We start from the raw sequence: 17999 nt of genomic DNA on the forward strand, positions 1-17999 counted from the left end.
GCGGCCACTGCACTCCAGTCTGGGCGACAGAGTGAGACTCCAACTCAAAAAAAAACCTGTGAGCAATTCTTTTCTCTAAAGTTTTACAATACCAAAGCAATCTATTTCCCTTGGCCTTTCGTACTACACGAAGACATTTGCACTAGGATTTATCTGTGTATAGACAAACTGACATTTATGCATCTTTCTACACTTTTCTTTGATCTGGCATCTGTGGTTGACCCTTTTTGTCCTTTCATAGGGTTGTTCTCATCATTACTGGTGTTTTATTTTTCTTTTTAAAAAAATATCCACCTACATCAAGAGGAAGTATGTTGCATGTGCTTCTGCATAGTATGTGAATATACTTCTTTACTGTGCTTGATTAGTAATAAGCATAATTCAAACTTCCAAATTACCTAAAAAGGGGCTTAAATCCAGCTCCACTCATTCATATCCAACCATTCAAAAAAATACTTATGGAGCATACTCTAGGTGCTAGGGATACCTCAGTATAGAAGTCCCTGCCTTCATGGAGATCACATTTCATAAAAAAGAGAACCAAGCTAGCACTGGAACCGTTTTCAGAAAAATCTAAAAATGTCAAATATCAACATCTGTAGATCGCATTCAGTTCTTCAACAAAAGCAATTATATTATGCTGAAAAAATATGAAGTCTGTTTTTATAATATTAGAATTGATGATTTGGACTTTTTTGTATCACTCTGTAAACTTTTAACAAATGAGATAAATTTACACTAAATGTTGCTTATATTGGAGTGAAATGTAAGCTGAATTTAAATTTTAAGTATACTGAGAGGTCAGAAATAGCAGTATAAGTGGGATCAAAATAAAATATGCATACACTGCAGAGTAAATTCTAAAACAGTTGCTATTAAGTCAATAAATATTTATTAACTACCTGCCCAAATGCAAAAACACTGTGCAGACATAAAAACCAAAAGTTGTCTGCATGGTATTCAGCTGGCATGTCACTATCCAGCTGAAGTGATAATGGAAATGATCTATTTCTATGTTGCCATTACTCTCCTATGGCTAATGAGAACCTCAAATATGGCCAGTATGACCAAGTAACTGAATATGTAATTTTATATAATTTCAAACTATTTAAATAGGCATACGTGGCTAGTGGCAAACATAATGGACCGCACAGATCTAAAGACAGAGACCAAAACATGAGCCAGAAGATAAGCTGCCCAAGGGCAGAGGCTGTCCCTACAAGTACCTCATTCACAGCAGAGATTCAAAAATGGTATTTTCAGCCAGGCATGGTAGCCCATGCCTGTAATCCCAGCACTTTGGGAGGTTGAGGCCGGAGGCCTGGGCAAAATAGTGAGATCTAATCTCTACAAAAAGTAAAAAAATAAATTAGCCAGGCATGGTGGCACGTGCCTGTAGTCCTAGCTACTTAGGAGGCTAAGGTGGACGAATCACCTGAGCCCAGGAGGTCAAGGCTGCAGTGAGCAGTGATCATGCCACTGCACTCCAGCTTGGAGTGAGACCCTGACTCAAAAAATCCAAAACAAAACGTTATTTTAACCTAAGGGAACACTACAAGGTAAAAAAAAAAAAAAAAACAAGGGTAAACTATCAGTGAACAGTCAGGAAAAGAAATGCTACAAATTAGCTTTAATATTTCTGAGGGGAATGTTTCTGGCATAAAGACAAATATTAAGGCAATGTATATCCTAATTACATTGGTTGGATCTTCACAAATTATATGAATGTATTAAATTATCACATATACCCCCAAAATATGTACATCATGTATCAAAAAAATAATGACAATTAAAAATACTTCTGTGGGGTAGTGAGGCTGGGTGGAGTGTACAGGTGAAGTAAGACTGGCCATGTATCGATAACTGCTGAAGCTGGGTCAAAGTTACAAGGGGGCCCATTATACCAGTCTCTGTACTTTTACACATATTTGAAATTTTAGTAGAGTAACTGTAACAGTCTAAAATGTTACTTTAAGTGTTAAAATAAGTGCTTCAATCAATTAACTTACCTACATAAAGCCACCGAAAAAATGCTTTGAAGTTTTTCATACTACTATCTATAACTCTAAAATGATAAAAATAAGGAAAATCAGAAATATGATTATTTTATGGGGTTCATGTATTATTGTTCAACTGTCATGGAATATAATAATCCCAATTGTTCAATTGTATCCTATCTGCATCTTTAGAACAGCAGATTTTACAAATCAAGCATATATCTAAAAATAAAGTTTCAAAAAAGCAAATCCTGATTCTTTTTAAAAACAAAGCAAATAACTCAGATTCTAACGGGTTACACCTTGCCACAAACTGTGTAAGTCTTTTCTAACATTCAGCAAAGTATGAAATCTTTTTCTAACTTTGCAAATAAATCAGGAAAAAAGAGTTTTCAGCATTATTCTCAGTTTAAAAGAAAATACTCATAGGCCAGTAAAAAGAAAACATCAACTCCAACAGAAAATCATTATTATAAATGAGTGCTATGTCACTACCTCTGATATCACTCAACATTATTTTTGAAAGCTGATGTTTGACTGATAATAACTGAGATCTCAAATTGAATTTCCCTGAGCTTTAAACAAATGCACTTCTCAAAATTAAGTGTTGTAAATGGAAGTAATCTTTACTTCAATAAAACTTTCTGAATGTATTGTATTATTTTTTTTAAATCTCTTTAAGCCCCCATCTATAATTACCCTTAGCAAATAATACCCACACTTTTTATTTCTAAATCTCAAAGCCATTTCCAAGCACTATTTCATAATACTACTGGAGAGTTAGGTATTATTAACCTTCCGTAAAAAAGGAAAACATTTGAAATAAATAAAACACTGCAATATCTCTTATGTTACCAACTAATATAATCAAAACTCTCTTGCAGCAACGCTAAAAAAAGGAGAAAAAAGTTCTTTTGTGACTTTCCCAATAATACCCTCACCCTACCCCAGGCAACCAGGCTAACATCAAAATTCTCACTGCCTCAGTTTCTCCATCTGTAGCCTATAAGAATTTAACGTACCTGAAAGGAACAAGAAGTTAAACTTTTCATTCATATTGAAAAGTGATCACAGAAAACTTAATATTTTATATTTGCTCTCACCAGATATGGTGACTCAAAAATACTTCAACATACAGAGAAAAAGCAAATTCATTTCTCCTCCTCAAAGGATTTTGTCCTTTGAGCACAAGCATCTATAGCCTCTACCTTCCAAAATCCCATTGAAATGACAGTGGATGGAGAGGGGTGTGTCAGAAACTCATAAAAACAAAGAGAAAGATCAAAAAAGAAATTAAATCTCAGAAGTGTCCAAAGCTGACGGAGGACTGGTGACTGGTGACGCTCAATAGTGGGGACCTCGTGCCAGGCAGCACAGAGAGGGCAGCCGGGAGGGGGCCACCCACCTGGAGAACCCAGGGTCACTCAGATTTAGCAATGTCAGGGTGATGTAGGGGGCTAGACACAGGCAGACACACTGAAAATATAAAACAGAGTGGTCAATATGTTCTTTCCCCAAAACATGAAGAGTGCCTAGGGGTTTACCTTCCAGTCAAAAACAAACAGAGGCTGGGTGCAGTGGCTCAAACCTGTAATTGCTACACTTTAAGAGGCTAAGGTGGAAGAACTGCTTGAGCCCTGGAGTTTGAGACCAGCCAAGGCAATATAGCGAGGACCTTGTCTCTACAAAACATTAAAAAAAAATTAACTGGGTGTGCTGGTACATGCCTGTAGTCCCAGCTACTTGGGAAGCTGAGGTGGAAGGATTGCCTACGCCCAGGAGATCGAGGCTGCAGTGAGCTGTGATTGTGCCACTGCACTCAGCCTGGGCAACAGAGTGAGACCCTGACTCAAAACAAAAAAATACACAAACAAACAAACAAAACAGAGGCTGGGCACAGTGGTTCATGCCTATAATCCCAGCACCTTGGGAGTGAGGCGGGAGAACTGGTTGAGCCCAGGAGGACAATATAGTGAGACTTTGTTTCTACAAACAATTTTTAAAAAGCTGGTGTGCCCCTGTAGTCCCAGCTAATCAGGAGGCTAAGGCAGGAGGATTGCCTGAGTCCATGATGGCACCACTATACTCTAGCCTGGATGAGAGGGTGAGACACAAACTCAAAAATAAATTTTTTTAAAGAGTTCATCAAAGAAACTGAATAAACTGGGAAGAAGCAACGCACTTCTGTGTGGACCCCAGGAGCCCAAAGCAAAGTTCCACACACTGGCACTCAGATGCTGGTCCCCTGCTGTCCCTGCACACAGAGACTCCAAGCAACTTTCAATTGCTATATGAATAAATGTGAGTAAACAACCATGTGTTAGGCATTTGAAGAAGGCTTGCAATGAGAGACCAAGATAAAAAAGTTAGGTGACCCATCTAATGGAGATAATCCAGGGAACAACAGAAGATTTTTAAAAAATCTACTTTCCTCAGAGTTCAGAAGATGTCATATCCACAAAACAAGAACACAGCTTTGAATAAGGATCTAAAAAGCAAGAAAACACTTTAGAAAGTTAAAATTCAGGACTGCTACAGTAAGAAATTCAGCAGGATGGTTTAGTTCAATGATCTCATCCTCCAACCCTACCTTAACTGCTTACACCAGAATTCACAGCCCAGACCCTGTCATTGCTGACTGAAAACCTGAATCTCAATTTCAAGCATCCCATGTACCAACCACACCCTATCTGTCCAGCATCCTCTCGCTAGGACCCCCACCTTCAACCCACCAGTACCCATCATCTGTCGGTTCTACCACCTGTCACCTTCTCAGCCCCTGAATGTCCTCACTTCCCTCCTAACCTAGTCCAGATTCGAGGGTCCGTCATTTTAGTCTCGTCCTTGCTTCCCATCCATCGCCTGCTGACTTCGCTTCACTCACCAAGCCTGGTAAGCCCGACTGCTGCCCGGCTCTAGGCCCCCTGCTCCTGCAGTGGGCCTGCAGCCACACCGGCTACCCTCACTTTCCCGTTCTCAGGAACACAAGTCCTCTGTTCTATGACTCCAGCCACTGTCTCCTGGCCCACACAACTGCTCCACAGCTTTTCCTGTATTCTTAAACCTCCCACACCACGCCACCTTCCAGTGCTTACTCTGAGCTGGTGATAGAGGATTTCCTTTAAGACAACATGAGCACCAGAAGGTAATGCCTCCAAGATCCCGCCTGCTCACCCCCTCGCCCCTGGGACTCTTTCCTCGCCTTCTCTCCTGCAACTGGGAGAGCGTGCACCTCTGCTTTCCAACCCCTTCCCTTCTGCACTGGGTCCCGTCCCTCTCCTATGCTCTTACTCTAGTCATCCTCCCCTCTCTCATCATCAGTCTTTTCCTTCTAGAAGATCATTCCCGTATATAAACTTGCCCAGTTTCTCCCAGCATGAAAAGAAAAAAAAAAGAAAACCCTAACAACCGTGTTTCCAACTACTGCCCATCCCTGTACAGTGAGACTCCCTGGGGGCTGCACTTGCTGCCTTCTGCGCACTGTTCTTATTCTGCATCGTTCCAGCTCCCATCACTCCCAGCGGCTCTCGTCATTCTGGGACTATCCTATTCTTGGTGCTCCCCTTATTTGACTCGGCAGCATCTGACAACTGACGCCCATTTCTTCTTGAGACGCTGTCTCTGCTCAGTCTGAGGACACCCAAGTCCCTGGCTGTTCTTCCCATTTCCTTGCTGGCTCTCCATTGCCTCCATTATTAAATCAGGTTGCTCCCCTTCTCCCAGCACACCCGTTACCTCATCCAGTCTCACAGCTTCAAATAACAACAATGTGCTGATGGCTCCCAAGGGACACTTCCAGCACACCTCCCCCACTCCCGCCTTAAATACGAGTCTCCTACAATCAACAATGTGCCCGACAGCTCCGCTGTGGATTTAACAGACATTTCAAATTCAATATGCCTTACACACTGACCAGGGGACTAAGATTGACATCACTAAGGAGGGATGGATGGACACTATGTGCTACTGGATGTGATGCCTTGAGAAAGACACAGCGGTTATACAGTAATTCTAGCCAGGAATGCGTAACCTCAATGTAATCATGAAAAAACAGATAAATAAAAAAAAACAAGAAACATGAAATAAATATATATACACACATATATATAACCGGCTTTCTTTAAAAATGTGAATTATCATAAAAGACCAAGAACATCTGACAGTGTGCTCAAAATTCAAGAGACAAAGTAATTAGAACAAATACAGTATCCTGAACTATATCTTATCATACTGGACATTACTGGGATAATTGTAAAATCTGAATGAGCTATGATCTGAATGTTGCATTAATGCTAAAATTCCTAAATGTGGTACCATGGTTACAGAAAATAGCCTTATTCTTAGAAAATACACCCTAGAGTACTACAGGGTACATACATACTCTCAAATGCTTCAGAAAAAATAAACATAATAAAATAAATGTAGCAAAATCTTTAAAAATGGAGAATCAGGGAAAAGAGTATTATCAGAATTACCTTTATTATTCCTGTCATCCTTCTGTGTGAAATTACTTAAAAATAACAAGTTTGAAGAACAATCCAGTCTACCCAAACCAAACTCCTGATCTTATTCTACTCCTTCCCCAAACCTGACCCCAACTCTTCCCCATTTCAGTAAATGTCTACACTACTCGGCTGAGGGCTAAGGCCTGCAACTCCCACGGCTCTTCATTTCACCACCTACATAAAGCCATTCATATAGTTAGCAAGATTCACCTTCCAGTGCTTACTCTGAGCTGATGATAGAGGATTTCCTTTAAGACAACAAGAGCACCAGAAGAAAATCTTGCTAACTATACTTTCAAAATATATTTTGATACTGCCCACTCTTGGCTTCTGGCCTAGTCTGCCTATAATCTATTCCAGCACTAAGTAGCAATAAAGATCTTTTTAAAAGCTAAATCATATCCTTTCACTCTACTGCTCCTAACTCCCAAAGGGCCTCTCATGACATCCAGAGTAAAAGCCAAAGTCTTTACAACTGTCTACTGGCTCTGCAACCTGGTTGTCTTCTGTGATCTGTCAATTCTCCCCTCCTCTCATTTTCATTCAATGCACTTCATCTACACGCCAGGCAGGCTCCATACTCAGGGCTTTCACACTAGCTGTTCCTTCTTTCCCCAAATATCACTCCTGTTCTCATTCAACTTCCTTGCTTGGTTTTTCTCACCACTACTTATCACTATATGACCTACTATATATTTTGATTATCCATTTGTTTATTGTCTGTCTCATTACATTACAATGTAAGATCCACAAAGGCAGAGATTTGTATCCCTTTTTTCGCTGCTGTATCCTCAGCATCTGGAATCTGTTTAAAACACCGTTAAGTGCTCCATAAATGTCTTCTGATGAGTGATAGCATTGGACAATAAAGTGGAAAAAAAATTCTCAGAAAACAAAAGAGACAAAGATATAAAATACAGAAGAACAAATAAGACACACAGAGGATCAATCCATGAATGCTAACATCTGACCAAATAGATTTCTAGAAAAATCTATTTTAAATTATTAAAATAATAGCACAAGAGAATTCAGGTTAAAATGGTTTTTTTTCTTATTATCAGCACAATCAATGAAAAGACCCACATCTAAAAATGCCGTTATGAAATTTCAGCATATTAAGGATAAAGACTACAGCATTTTTGTAGGGGGGAAACCTACAAAAGAATGAGAATCCGAAGCACCAGACTTTCTATCATCAACAGAAAGTCCAGAAATACAATGATCAATGCTTTTAAAGTTCTATGAGAAAATGACTTCCCTCTCAGAATCTTAAGACCAGCCTAAATCACCAATTAAGTATGAGGGCTTGCCTTCCATATCTGCTTTCTGCTAGAGAATGTTTTTCAGCAAAATGATAAATAAGCCAAGAAACAGAGGCAATCCTGAAGAATGGAGGAGATGCCTGTGTGACAGCCACACAGGAGAGCTGGAGCCCAACTGCAAAGCGTCGAAGAGAAAGGGCACCGGGGAAGGGAGCTCTGGGGTTACGCAATTCCCTTCAGAAGGGCAAAGACACAAGGTTTGGAAAAGATAGATGATGCAAGGAAACAAGAAAGCCAAACACAACACAAGCAGACAAGAAGACTCTCTAAAAATTGAAAAGTAAAAGAAATGTAGTATGGTCAAATAATTAGAAGTGTAGAGGTAACCCACAAAAGAACTAAAAACAGAAATCGTCACAAGAGTTTAAACGACACCTTCTGGAGGGAAGACCTGGAGTGAGGACAGGTGGGGAAAAAAGTACAGCTTTACTTCATAAAATATTCTGCTTGTTTTAATCATGTGAACGCACAGTTTTGGTAAAATTTTCTTTTTTTTGAGTCAGAGTCTCACTCTGTCACCCAGGCTGGAGTGCAGTGGCACACTCACAGCCACCGAGCCTCAACCTGCTGGGCTCAGGCAATCCTTCCGCCTCAGCCTTCCAAGTAGCTGGAACTACAGGCATGTGCCACCATGTCAGGTTACTTTTTTTAATTTATTTATTGTAGAGACGAGATCTCACCAAGTTGCCCAGGCTGGTCTTGAAACCCCTGGACACAGGCAATCCTCTCACCTCAGCCTCCCAAAGTGCTGGGATTACAGGCTTGAGTCATCACGCCCAGCCTTCATAAAATTTTAGAAACTTGTTTTAAGAGAATTATGAGAACTTATTTGGTTCTTATTTAAGTAAAAAGTGAATATTCTTGAGTCATTGATTCCAAGTGCTCCCAATACTTACTGAAGAAGTTCATTTGCCTTGAGGATAAAAGAACCCACGGCAGTAATAGCCTCTAAAGAAAAAATAAATAAATATCATTTGTCAAATAAATAAACAGTGTTGACTATATTATACTGAGAAATGAAATCACTACCTTCAATTCCTGCAGCATCTAGTCCAAGAGGTTCATACTTTTGCTTCCAGGAAGCCATTCCTTTCAATTCACTCAGATGGTATAATAAAGACTCAGAGCCGCTATCAAAACAGAGCAGAAGTAAATCAGTACCACTACTATCACCAAGCTACTACCTTACATGAACATTTTTAAATTTTCAGAAATAAAAATGGAAAGCAACTTTAATTTTATTTCTATAAGAAACAATTATTTCTCAGAATTACTTCTAAAACTGTAGCAGTCAAACCTTCGGTCAGAACAAGATAAGTCGTCATAACTCTGAGAAAAACACATGACAGGATTTGATTTGGTAAGGTGGCCAAATTACGTTTCCTAGGTCCCAACGCTTAAGATAGTCATATGGCCATCTTGCTTACCCAAGAACTACATATCCAACATTCAATAAATATTTGTTAAGCTTCAACTTTAGTCCAGGCATGTGTCAGATACTGGGGACACCGTGGTGACCAAAACCATAGGGTCCTCACAGCATTGACAATATAGAAAGCAAGACAGTCACAACCACACAATCATATGGTATACCATTCCAACTACCATAAATGCCTTGAAGGAAACAAAAGTTACAGAAGCTAGTATAACAAAAGAACCAGTCTCATCTGGGGATTAGGGAAGGCTTCTCTGAAGGAGTGAGTCTGAGGTGAGAGCTGAAGAACACACATGAAGAGCAAGGCAGAAGACTTTTAGAAAGTGAGGGGATGTACAAAAGCCCTCAGGGGGAGACAAAATATCAAATCTGAAAAATTAAAAGGCCGCATTGAGGCAGCCATGGCTGAGGCAGAGAGGCAGGTATGCAAAGGTCTCCATTCCAAGAGCAATGGGAAATCAGGGCTAAGGACTCAACATACAACGTTAGCAAAATTTATATACCAAACACATCATCTACTTATAAACCGCTTCACTGAAGTAGCTATGGACAGAAACAGCATGAGACTTGAAGATCTAGGATGACCTCAGCTCTGACACTTGGTAACTTTGGGCCAGTCATACAACCAATCCTGAACTTCAGTTTTCTCTTGTGTAAAATGAGGATAATGACAACAGATGCCTTGCCAAGATGTTAATGAGTAGATAATAAGCTTTGTAAACCATAAAATGTTAATTTCACTGCTCAAAAAAGGGATATGTACCCAATTCAAAATGTATTTCATACTTATTTGAGTGAGAAAAAAGTCCAGACAGGGTCTATCCCAGCAAAAACATGTTGGAAAATGATTTCATAAAGTAGAACTATTATTGATCTTTAAGTCTTGGGTATACCAAGATTCCTCTCAAATGTCGTCAACAATTTTAGCTAGAAAAGGCTCAAAAAGAGAATGCCAAATGCTGAAGAGAAAGCTGCAGGAAGAAGCCCAATGTCATGTACATGTGGATGCAATACCAAAACATTTGACATCACCTTCATACCTCTGTAAGTGACTTATCACCAATTTTTGTATACTGGAATATGATGACTCTATGGACTGGCCAAGCTTTTTTAAGCCCTAATTAAGAGAAGAAAATATATTTAGTATATAATCAGGACACTACATGCCACTCTAAGAAAAAGAAAAAACAATTAAGAATGTGCTTATAGTTATTAAATATAGCGCATAGATATTTTAACTGCACCTTTACTGTCAACTGGTTCATCAAGAGAGTCTGAAGTTCAGCACTACAATGAAAAAGAAAGTATTTTTAGTCATTTCTCTGTTCAAAATCTGAATGCATCACTTACAACGTTTAAAAACTTTTAAATTTCAAAGCACAAATAAGATTTTGAAACCAAAGAGAGAAATAGCCTAATAAAAATTAAATTCTGTGCATGTGACAAGACATCACATGGATCCCATAAGTAGGTAACATATGTATTGATTGTAAAAATTAAGACTTTTGCAATTCCAAAGAAACAGACAGAAAACAATAAAGTCTAGAAATATACGAAGATGTATATGAGGATTATGAGGATGTACTGTAGGCTAAGATGGCATTACACATCCCTAAGGAGAAGGCATCATCCTCAATAATCATACTGAGCAACTACCTAAATATTTAAGAAAAAAGGACATCCACCTTCTACAGCATGTGATCAAGTACATTATGTAAATGGAATGAAGCACAAATCATACGAAAGCCCTAGAAAAGATATAGATCTTTGAATCCTCAAGATGAGAAAGATCTTTTTAAGAATAACAGCAGGCCGGATTCGGTGGCTCAGCCTGTAATCCCAGCACTTTGGGAGGCCAAGGCGAGTGGACTGCCTGAGCCCACGGGTTTGAGACCAGTCCAGGCAACTTGGCGAGATCCCATCTCCACAATAAATCAAAAAAATTAGCTGGGTGTGCTAGTGCATGCCTGTAGTTATGGCTACTTAGAAGGCTGAGGCAGAGAAGGGTTGCTTGAACCCAGCGGGTTGAGACGCTGGGGTGGCCACGAGCGTGCCACTGCACTCCATTCTGGGTGATGGAGTGAGACTCCAACTCAAAAAAAAAAAAAAAGAATAACAGCAAAAGCAGATACAATAAAGGAAAAAAGTGGTTTGACTACATAAAAATTTTTAAATTTTTATACATTCAAAAATATACACACATACATACACACACCAAATGATCGCACTTCCTTTTTTTTAAAAGTACATAGGAAGATACATGCTAATTTTCCTTTTGGTTCTGTGTACCAATTTTTTTTTTTCCACAATTAGAAATTATTTTTGAAATAATTAGTTATCACAAAAAAGGAAGAAAATATAGGCACACCTAATTTGAGTTTATTACCTTGCTTTCCCCCACAACAGCAAGTGCATGAATTCATCTTGCACTGATGTGGTTGTGCTCTTTTCCTAAACAAAAATGAAAAGAAGCTGTGACATGTATTTCTAAATTATAAGCATATTTGTCCAAAATTATAGGACTATAACTCCTTTTCTTTACCTCAACCATCTCTCAAATTCATATTTAAAGCGATCACATGAACATGAGTGACCGGAAGGCAGCCAGTCAGCAATTCCAACACCTGACCTTGTTCCTCACACGCCACTGGCTCTACCTCACAATTCTGTCCCTACCTAAGTTGTGCCAGTGGGACAAAAGCCCTTTTTGCAAAACTGAGAAAATAGTTTGAGGTGAGACCAAGCAATTTGAAGGAAATCATGATCTTAGTCTTCTACAAATTAGACTGACTTTTCTCATGTACCTTCTACATACATGATGCACCTTTAGCTCAAACTCCACAAGAAACTTCAGTTACCTGCACAAACTTAGTGAGACGAGAATCCATCTGCATCAGTATTTCCTCCCATGCCTCACACATGCATGTTAGTGACAAATTTATATACTAGTAGCAAAAAAAAAAAAGAATAAAGTTAAAATTGCAAGAAAGCTTTAAACCAACCTGCTTGGTGTAAACTTAATACCATGTGCTTCTAATGATCAATGTCTCAAAGAAATCTAGAATTTACTTTCAGTTACTCTTTTAACTCAGTTAAGCCTGAGAAAAAGAGAAGACCAAAGCTAACATTTGATAATCACTTAGCAATTAAACATTCCAAGAGTTTAGAATTTTACAATAAAACATTCTTAAATTTAAGTTTTTGTCTGAGAAACAAATATCCTCAAGTTTTTTATATATGTCATATGTACACTAAATATCGAAATGCTGGTTTGGTCAGCTATTCAATTTTCAAACAGGATACTAATCTCCGAATCTAGAAACCTTTGACATCAAGTAAATTAACAACTATGGTAGAATGAAAAAAAATGGCCACAATTCTTTGTAGCTCCTTCAGACAGAGTCCATTTCTCCAGCCTTGAGTCCTGCGCTTTAACTAACAGAATATAGCAGAAACAACACTAGGGCCTCAAATGTCTCAGTAGCTTCCACCTGCGCTCCTGATTGTCCTGCCTCAACCACCACGTGAACAAGCCTGGGCTGGCTTGCTGGAGGATGAGGGATGCAGAGCAGAGACAAAGCCACATCACAGTCAAGCAACACACTGGCTGGCACCAGCTTGACATCTAAACCTGCCCCAGATCACCAGAACCTCCTGGCTGAGCCCAGCCTAAATTGCCAAACTACAGAATTGGAAGCTAATTTGTGAAGGGTTCATTATGAACAAAATCCAATTCATATGAAACCTGTTTTTCACTACAATGCTTTATTTTCATAAAATGTAAATGGCATTTTACTTATGGAAATGCTATTAAAATTTTAAATTGTTTCTTTTTTTTTTAGAGGTGGTAAATAGAGTGAAATAGGAATAGATTCTCAATTAAATTTCCTTTTCTTGTTTTAATGGCCATTATGGGAAGATTATCAGACTAAACATCCCTACTGCAGATAGTTTTACAAAACAAAATTTTGAAGATTTTTATTTACAGAACTTTAGAAGCTGACAGTAATATTCACATAAAACAAGCTATAGATAAATACCTGTAAAAGAGCTGAAATGTGAGTAAATTTTCTGGCCATCCGAGTTACTTCAGGTAAGAAAGAATACAACAGATTGGTTTCAAGCTGTAAAATCAAAAGAATAAAGTGACTCACATTCAGATGTACTTGCTTCTTTTAAAGATAAATCAGTCATGACCAGCTCAAAGCAAAACCAAAAAAACCTATAACTGCGAGAGAAGAGGTTAGGTCTAACTATGTACCAGAAAGACTATGTAAGAATTCTCTCTTTGAGCAGTCTGGAAACGACAGCTCACAGACTTAGATTACCTAACCTGTGCGAAACTGCAAAGGTCACTCTCTTTGGGGTTCTCACTCCCTTTTATGAAGCTGGAATAAATGTAATAACCTGTTTGGTAACACTACTATGAGGAAATTTTAAAATGGCCACAAATTTATGTAAATTGTGAGGTAGAAAAATTAAAGGCTATTGATAAATATAAGGAGAATATCTATCAATGGTATGTGAGTTATATCTCAATAAAGTTGTCATTTAAAAATATCGATTACAAACTTCACAGTAGCAGCAGATCGTTTTACTATAGCCAAAACACAATCCTGGTGATCACCGGTTCACTGAACTTTATGATGAAGAGCAAATAAGAACTGAGGGGGAGAGGGAAAAAAACAACAACAATTACAGGGAATCGTAAGTCAAGAGTTTTCTGATGCTCTGAATACAATACAGAATGGTGGAAGGCACCACATGCACTGCATCTCGCCTTTTTTATTCTATTTTTGTTTTGAGAATTCACACATATTCAGGTTAAATGCCTAGGATATTTAAGGAAAGACTTCTGGGAGGATTTCTTGGCAAGGCAAGGCTATGATCTAAATAATCCATGGAGCCCAGACAGTTGCCTTCATCTACAATGCAAACAAGCACACAATTAAAGCAGGTTTCCCCAATATTAAGCGATCATTTTACACAAGATGTAATGTGTTAGTTAACAGCACAGACCCTGAAGTCAGACTGCCTAGCTTCAACTTTCCAATCCTGTGACATCAAGTAAGTTCTGAAGTGTCTCTATGTGTCCATATACTTATCTATAAAATGGGAATAATAACAGTATCTATCTATTAGGATGTTGGGAAGATTAAAATGAATTATTCTGAAGCACTCAATACATGGCACCTATATGCTCGTCTTTATTATTTTCAGAGACAGAGCCCTGAGAAAACACTTGGTACAAAGTTGAACTGGTTTAGTAACCAATTAACAGTCATTAGTAGACCATCAAAACTGTTTTTATGAGAACTATATTGCAGCATGGAGAAAATAATACAGTATTCACTATAATAACATTCAATATATGAGATTTAGAAATCCCAAGCCAATTTTTTTGTTTCATTTTGTTTTAATGACCATTAGAATACAGGGAGATGGCGATTTCTTTCTCCCATGCCAGCTCTGGCATGTTTCCCTTTCTTTTCTCCCTTCTTTCTCTAATAAACTTGAAAAAAAAAAAGAATATTGTGAGATATGGATAATAAAAACCTGTAAAAATCTATTAAATATGTATTTGCTCTTCACTGTTATCAAGTTCCAATACTCACCTGAAAGTATGAAACTTCTGAAGCACCACTGGTAGAAACCTCTGTGACCACCGACAATGATTTCAAATCACTTGATAAACATAATGCAAGACAAGTACCAGCAATCTGTAAAATTGGTCAACCCCCCCAGTATATTTAGTATTATTGCTAGGTTGTATCTGGCTACAATACAGAAGGCAAAAATTCACACAGAGCTTTAAAAAGTAGAAACACCTATTCCTGGCTCCAGTTACATGTCTAGCAGATGAAGGCAGGTGTCTGTCTGCATAAACCTCCCTAGTCACAAGGACAGAAAATCATTCTGGTTTCTTCCTCCTCTCCCATTAAGCACCAACATACTCTACAGAGTCAACAATATTTTCTACCCCTTCTGGGAGTCATCAAAGTCAGATGAAAAAGCTATGGAGAACACAGAGACTTAGCAACTCTAGTTGGTTCAGGACTGAGCTGAAGATTGCTTTTGATGACTTCCATTCCAACCACAAATCGTAGCTCTCTTCTATCACAGGCTAGAAAAATACTAAATCATAATCAAGTATATATCATTTATCTTTTTGTTAAAGAAAAAGAAAACTAATTTCACAAATAGCCCCTGATCTTTATAGACGTATCACTACTACTTTATCTTAGTTAAGATGAATATCCTCTGAGCATTTAATAAATAATTCTAATAACTAAAACTAAAAAAAATTGTTGTTTTATTCTTTGTACATAAATGAATTAGTCTAAGAGAAATAATAAAACATTTTTAAGAACTTACCCCTGTGACTCGAGCTATTTTGAACATTCCATAAGCATACAGCTCAATAAATCCAGCGCTTCCTCCAAGGATAAGAATATTAAGCCTAATTAAAGATAATGCAACAAGCTGAGGACCAATCAACAACAGAGATTATTGCATTCTTAAACCAAGATAGAAATTGTTACTGTTTTCATATTATCTACATGCTAAAGCTCCCTTTCAAAGAGAACTGAATCATCAAACAAATCCACAAATACTCAATATTCAATCGTTTCTGGCTTATTCCTTTCCCCCCAAAAACATACATTTTCTCCAGTCTAAAAAAAACAGCTTACAGTAAAATAGGAATGTATCATTATAATAACAACTGTACTTATATGCTTTAATATCAAAACAATCCTTTTACCAACTCAAAGGTGTCATCAGTTTGAGTATGGCTTTTATGCCAAATATATCAAATGGACATAAAGAATGTGAATATTTATGCTGATGCAAGAAGCAAAGGAAAAAAATAATGTGAATGTTTAAATTTTAGAAACTCTAGTACATATATTCTTTTACTTCTTATTAAAATAAAAATAGGTAGATTGTATTAAGACTTGACAAAATGACAGACCATAAAATAAAAACTAATAGATACTAAGGTCTATATATTGTTTGAAGGTATTAATGTAAACAACAAAATAACATGACAAATAAAGGACTTGCTCTTGAAACTTTTGAAAACTGCCCCAGTATAAAATAACAACTTTAAGACATTAAACTTATTTAAGATATCTGTAGTATTTACCTGACATCTCCCAAGAGCTTAATAATTTCATCAGAATTTTCTTCACTAAAATATAAAAATAAATTGGGTCATCTTTCAACTATATCTTTCAAATGATAATAGATTATCTTACTTGAAAACAAAAAAGGCAAATCTTACCTAAATATTTTGGAGGTGTTGCTATAACTAGAAGAAAACAGAGATTAAGGTAAAAAAAAGAAAAAACACTTAACAAAAATACATTTTAAAAAAACACATGAGAAAACTGTCACAGCATTAAGAGTAGAGGAAAGAGAAATCTGTAAGAATTCCAAACACATCAACCCATGATACTTACTTTTTTGGCAATGTAGGTAGTTTAGGTAAGAGAAGATTTGATTCATCTTCAGCATTATAAAAGGATGTTAGAACACTAGAAAAGAAAAAAAGAAAAGCATTATAAAACCACAAAATATTTTACTTCTTTTTCCATCAAAGAATGCTAATTTTTTTAAAAGATGCCCAGTTTTACAACCTTACCAAGTAAATAGTTGCCACAAATATTTTATCATTGTAAAATAGTCAATATAACAATCACAAATGAGAAACTGAAAGTAGGAAGTCATTTCAGGGAAAAAAAAGTTATTTTAGAAAAAAACTCAGCCTAGCCACTATACTTTTAGAGAAACAAATATTAACAAACTTTTCTCAACATATGAAATTCATGCATATATAATCAGATATATATCTTTTCTTAATCTTCATTTAAGAACCCACACTATTGTCTTTAAGAAAGAATTTTAAGACTGAGATGGACAAAAAAAGAACTCACACTAAGCATATGAGTATTAAGAGTAATTTTAAAGAACACTGCAATTACTGTATCATTTCATTATTGGTTCTATGACTTATATTCACTTGGGAATATGATAACCAAACAGGTATATAAGATTACACCATGCACCATTTTAACGGTCTTGAAAGACCCTGGAATTTCCACATACTTTCTAAACTGTTAGTAGAAAAGTATGTGGGGAATACACTTAACAGATAACTGGACTGGGATATAAATTACATAGTATGCTCTGATCCTCTAACTGTCTATAAAGTCACGTAACCACTTGCAATCCTTCCTTATCTGATAATGGATTAATCATGCTGGTTTATCTATAGTATATTTCAAACCCCAGGCTAAATCCTTGCCATCCAATTCTTTCAAGCCTCCCTTAGGAATATTGCTAATTAATATTTACGATTTACAAATTTATTTGATATTAACTTAGTGAAACTTACTTAGAGAGTAAAAAATAATGGAGGCCATTGCCTTACTAGACTCTGGTGTGGCCATGTGCTCTTTGAGCTATGGCTGTCGCCCTGCTTCCTGGCTTTGGCCCCTTCTCTGTCTTGGAGAGGTGAATCTTCTGTCTCTCTCTCTCTCTCTCTCACTAGGTGAATCTTCTCTCTCTCTCTCTCTCTCTCTCTCTCTCCAATTTGCTTTCTAAATAAACTATATTTTCCAATCTAAAAAAAAAAAGATAATGGAAAGAAAATTATCACATTTTCTCTCTTTTCCCCCAAAACATCTTTTTTTAAATCACTAGCCAAACCCAGTGATCCCTTAGGCCATATCTACAG

At 37.3% G+C, this 17999-nt stretch overlaps 1 protein-coding gene across 2 annotated transcripts in view; it reads right to left on the reverse strand.

Annotated features, from left to right (window-relative positions):
* Positions 1–17999, reverse strand: part of ANAPC4 (anaphase promoting complex subunit 4) — a 38899-nt gene that overhangs the window by 10859 nt on the left and 10041 nt on the right. For both annotated transcript variants that reach the window (XM_008059446.1, XM_008059445.1), the window contains exons 4-16: positions 16723–16797; positions 16545–16571; positions 16407–16451; positions 15635–15719; positions 14875–14979; positions 13300–13383; positions 12118–12204; positions 11646–11710; positions 10504–10546; positions 10300–10376; positions 8854–8954; positions 8721–8772; positions 2010–2065 (exon numbers count right to left, since the gene is read on the reverse strand). In XM_008059446.1, coding sequence (XP_008057637.1) covers positions 2010–2065; positions 8721–8772; positions 8854–8954; positions 10300–10376; positions 10504–10546; positions 11646–11710; positions 12118–12204; positions 13300–13383; positions 14875–14979; positions 15635–15719; positions 16407–16451; positions 16545–16571; positions 16723–16797 — 902 coding nt within the window. The remainder of the gene's footprint in view (positions 1–2009; positions 2066–8720; positions 8773–8853; positions 8955–10299; positions 10377–10503; positions 10547–11645; positions 11711–12117; positions 12205–13299; positions 13384–14874; positions 14980–15634; positions 15720–16406; positions 16452–16544; positions 16572–16722; positions 16798–17999) is intronic.

The sequence above is a fragment of the Carlito syrichta genome, unplaced genomic scaffold, assembly GCF_000164805.1.
Source record: "Carlito syrichta isolate Samal-C Ts95f unplaced genomic scaffold, Tarsius_syrichta-2.0.1 Scaffold304090, whole genome shotgun sequence".
NCBI classification, from domain to species: domain Eukaryota; kingdom Metazoa; phylum Chordata; class Mammalia; order Primates; family Tarsiidae; genus Carlito; species Carlito syrichta.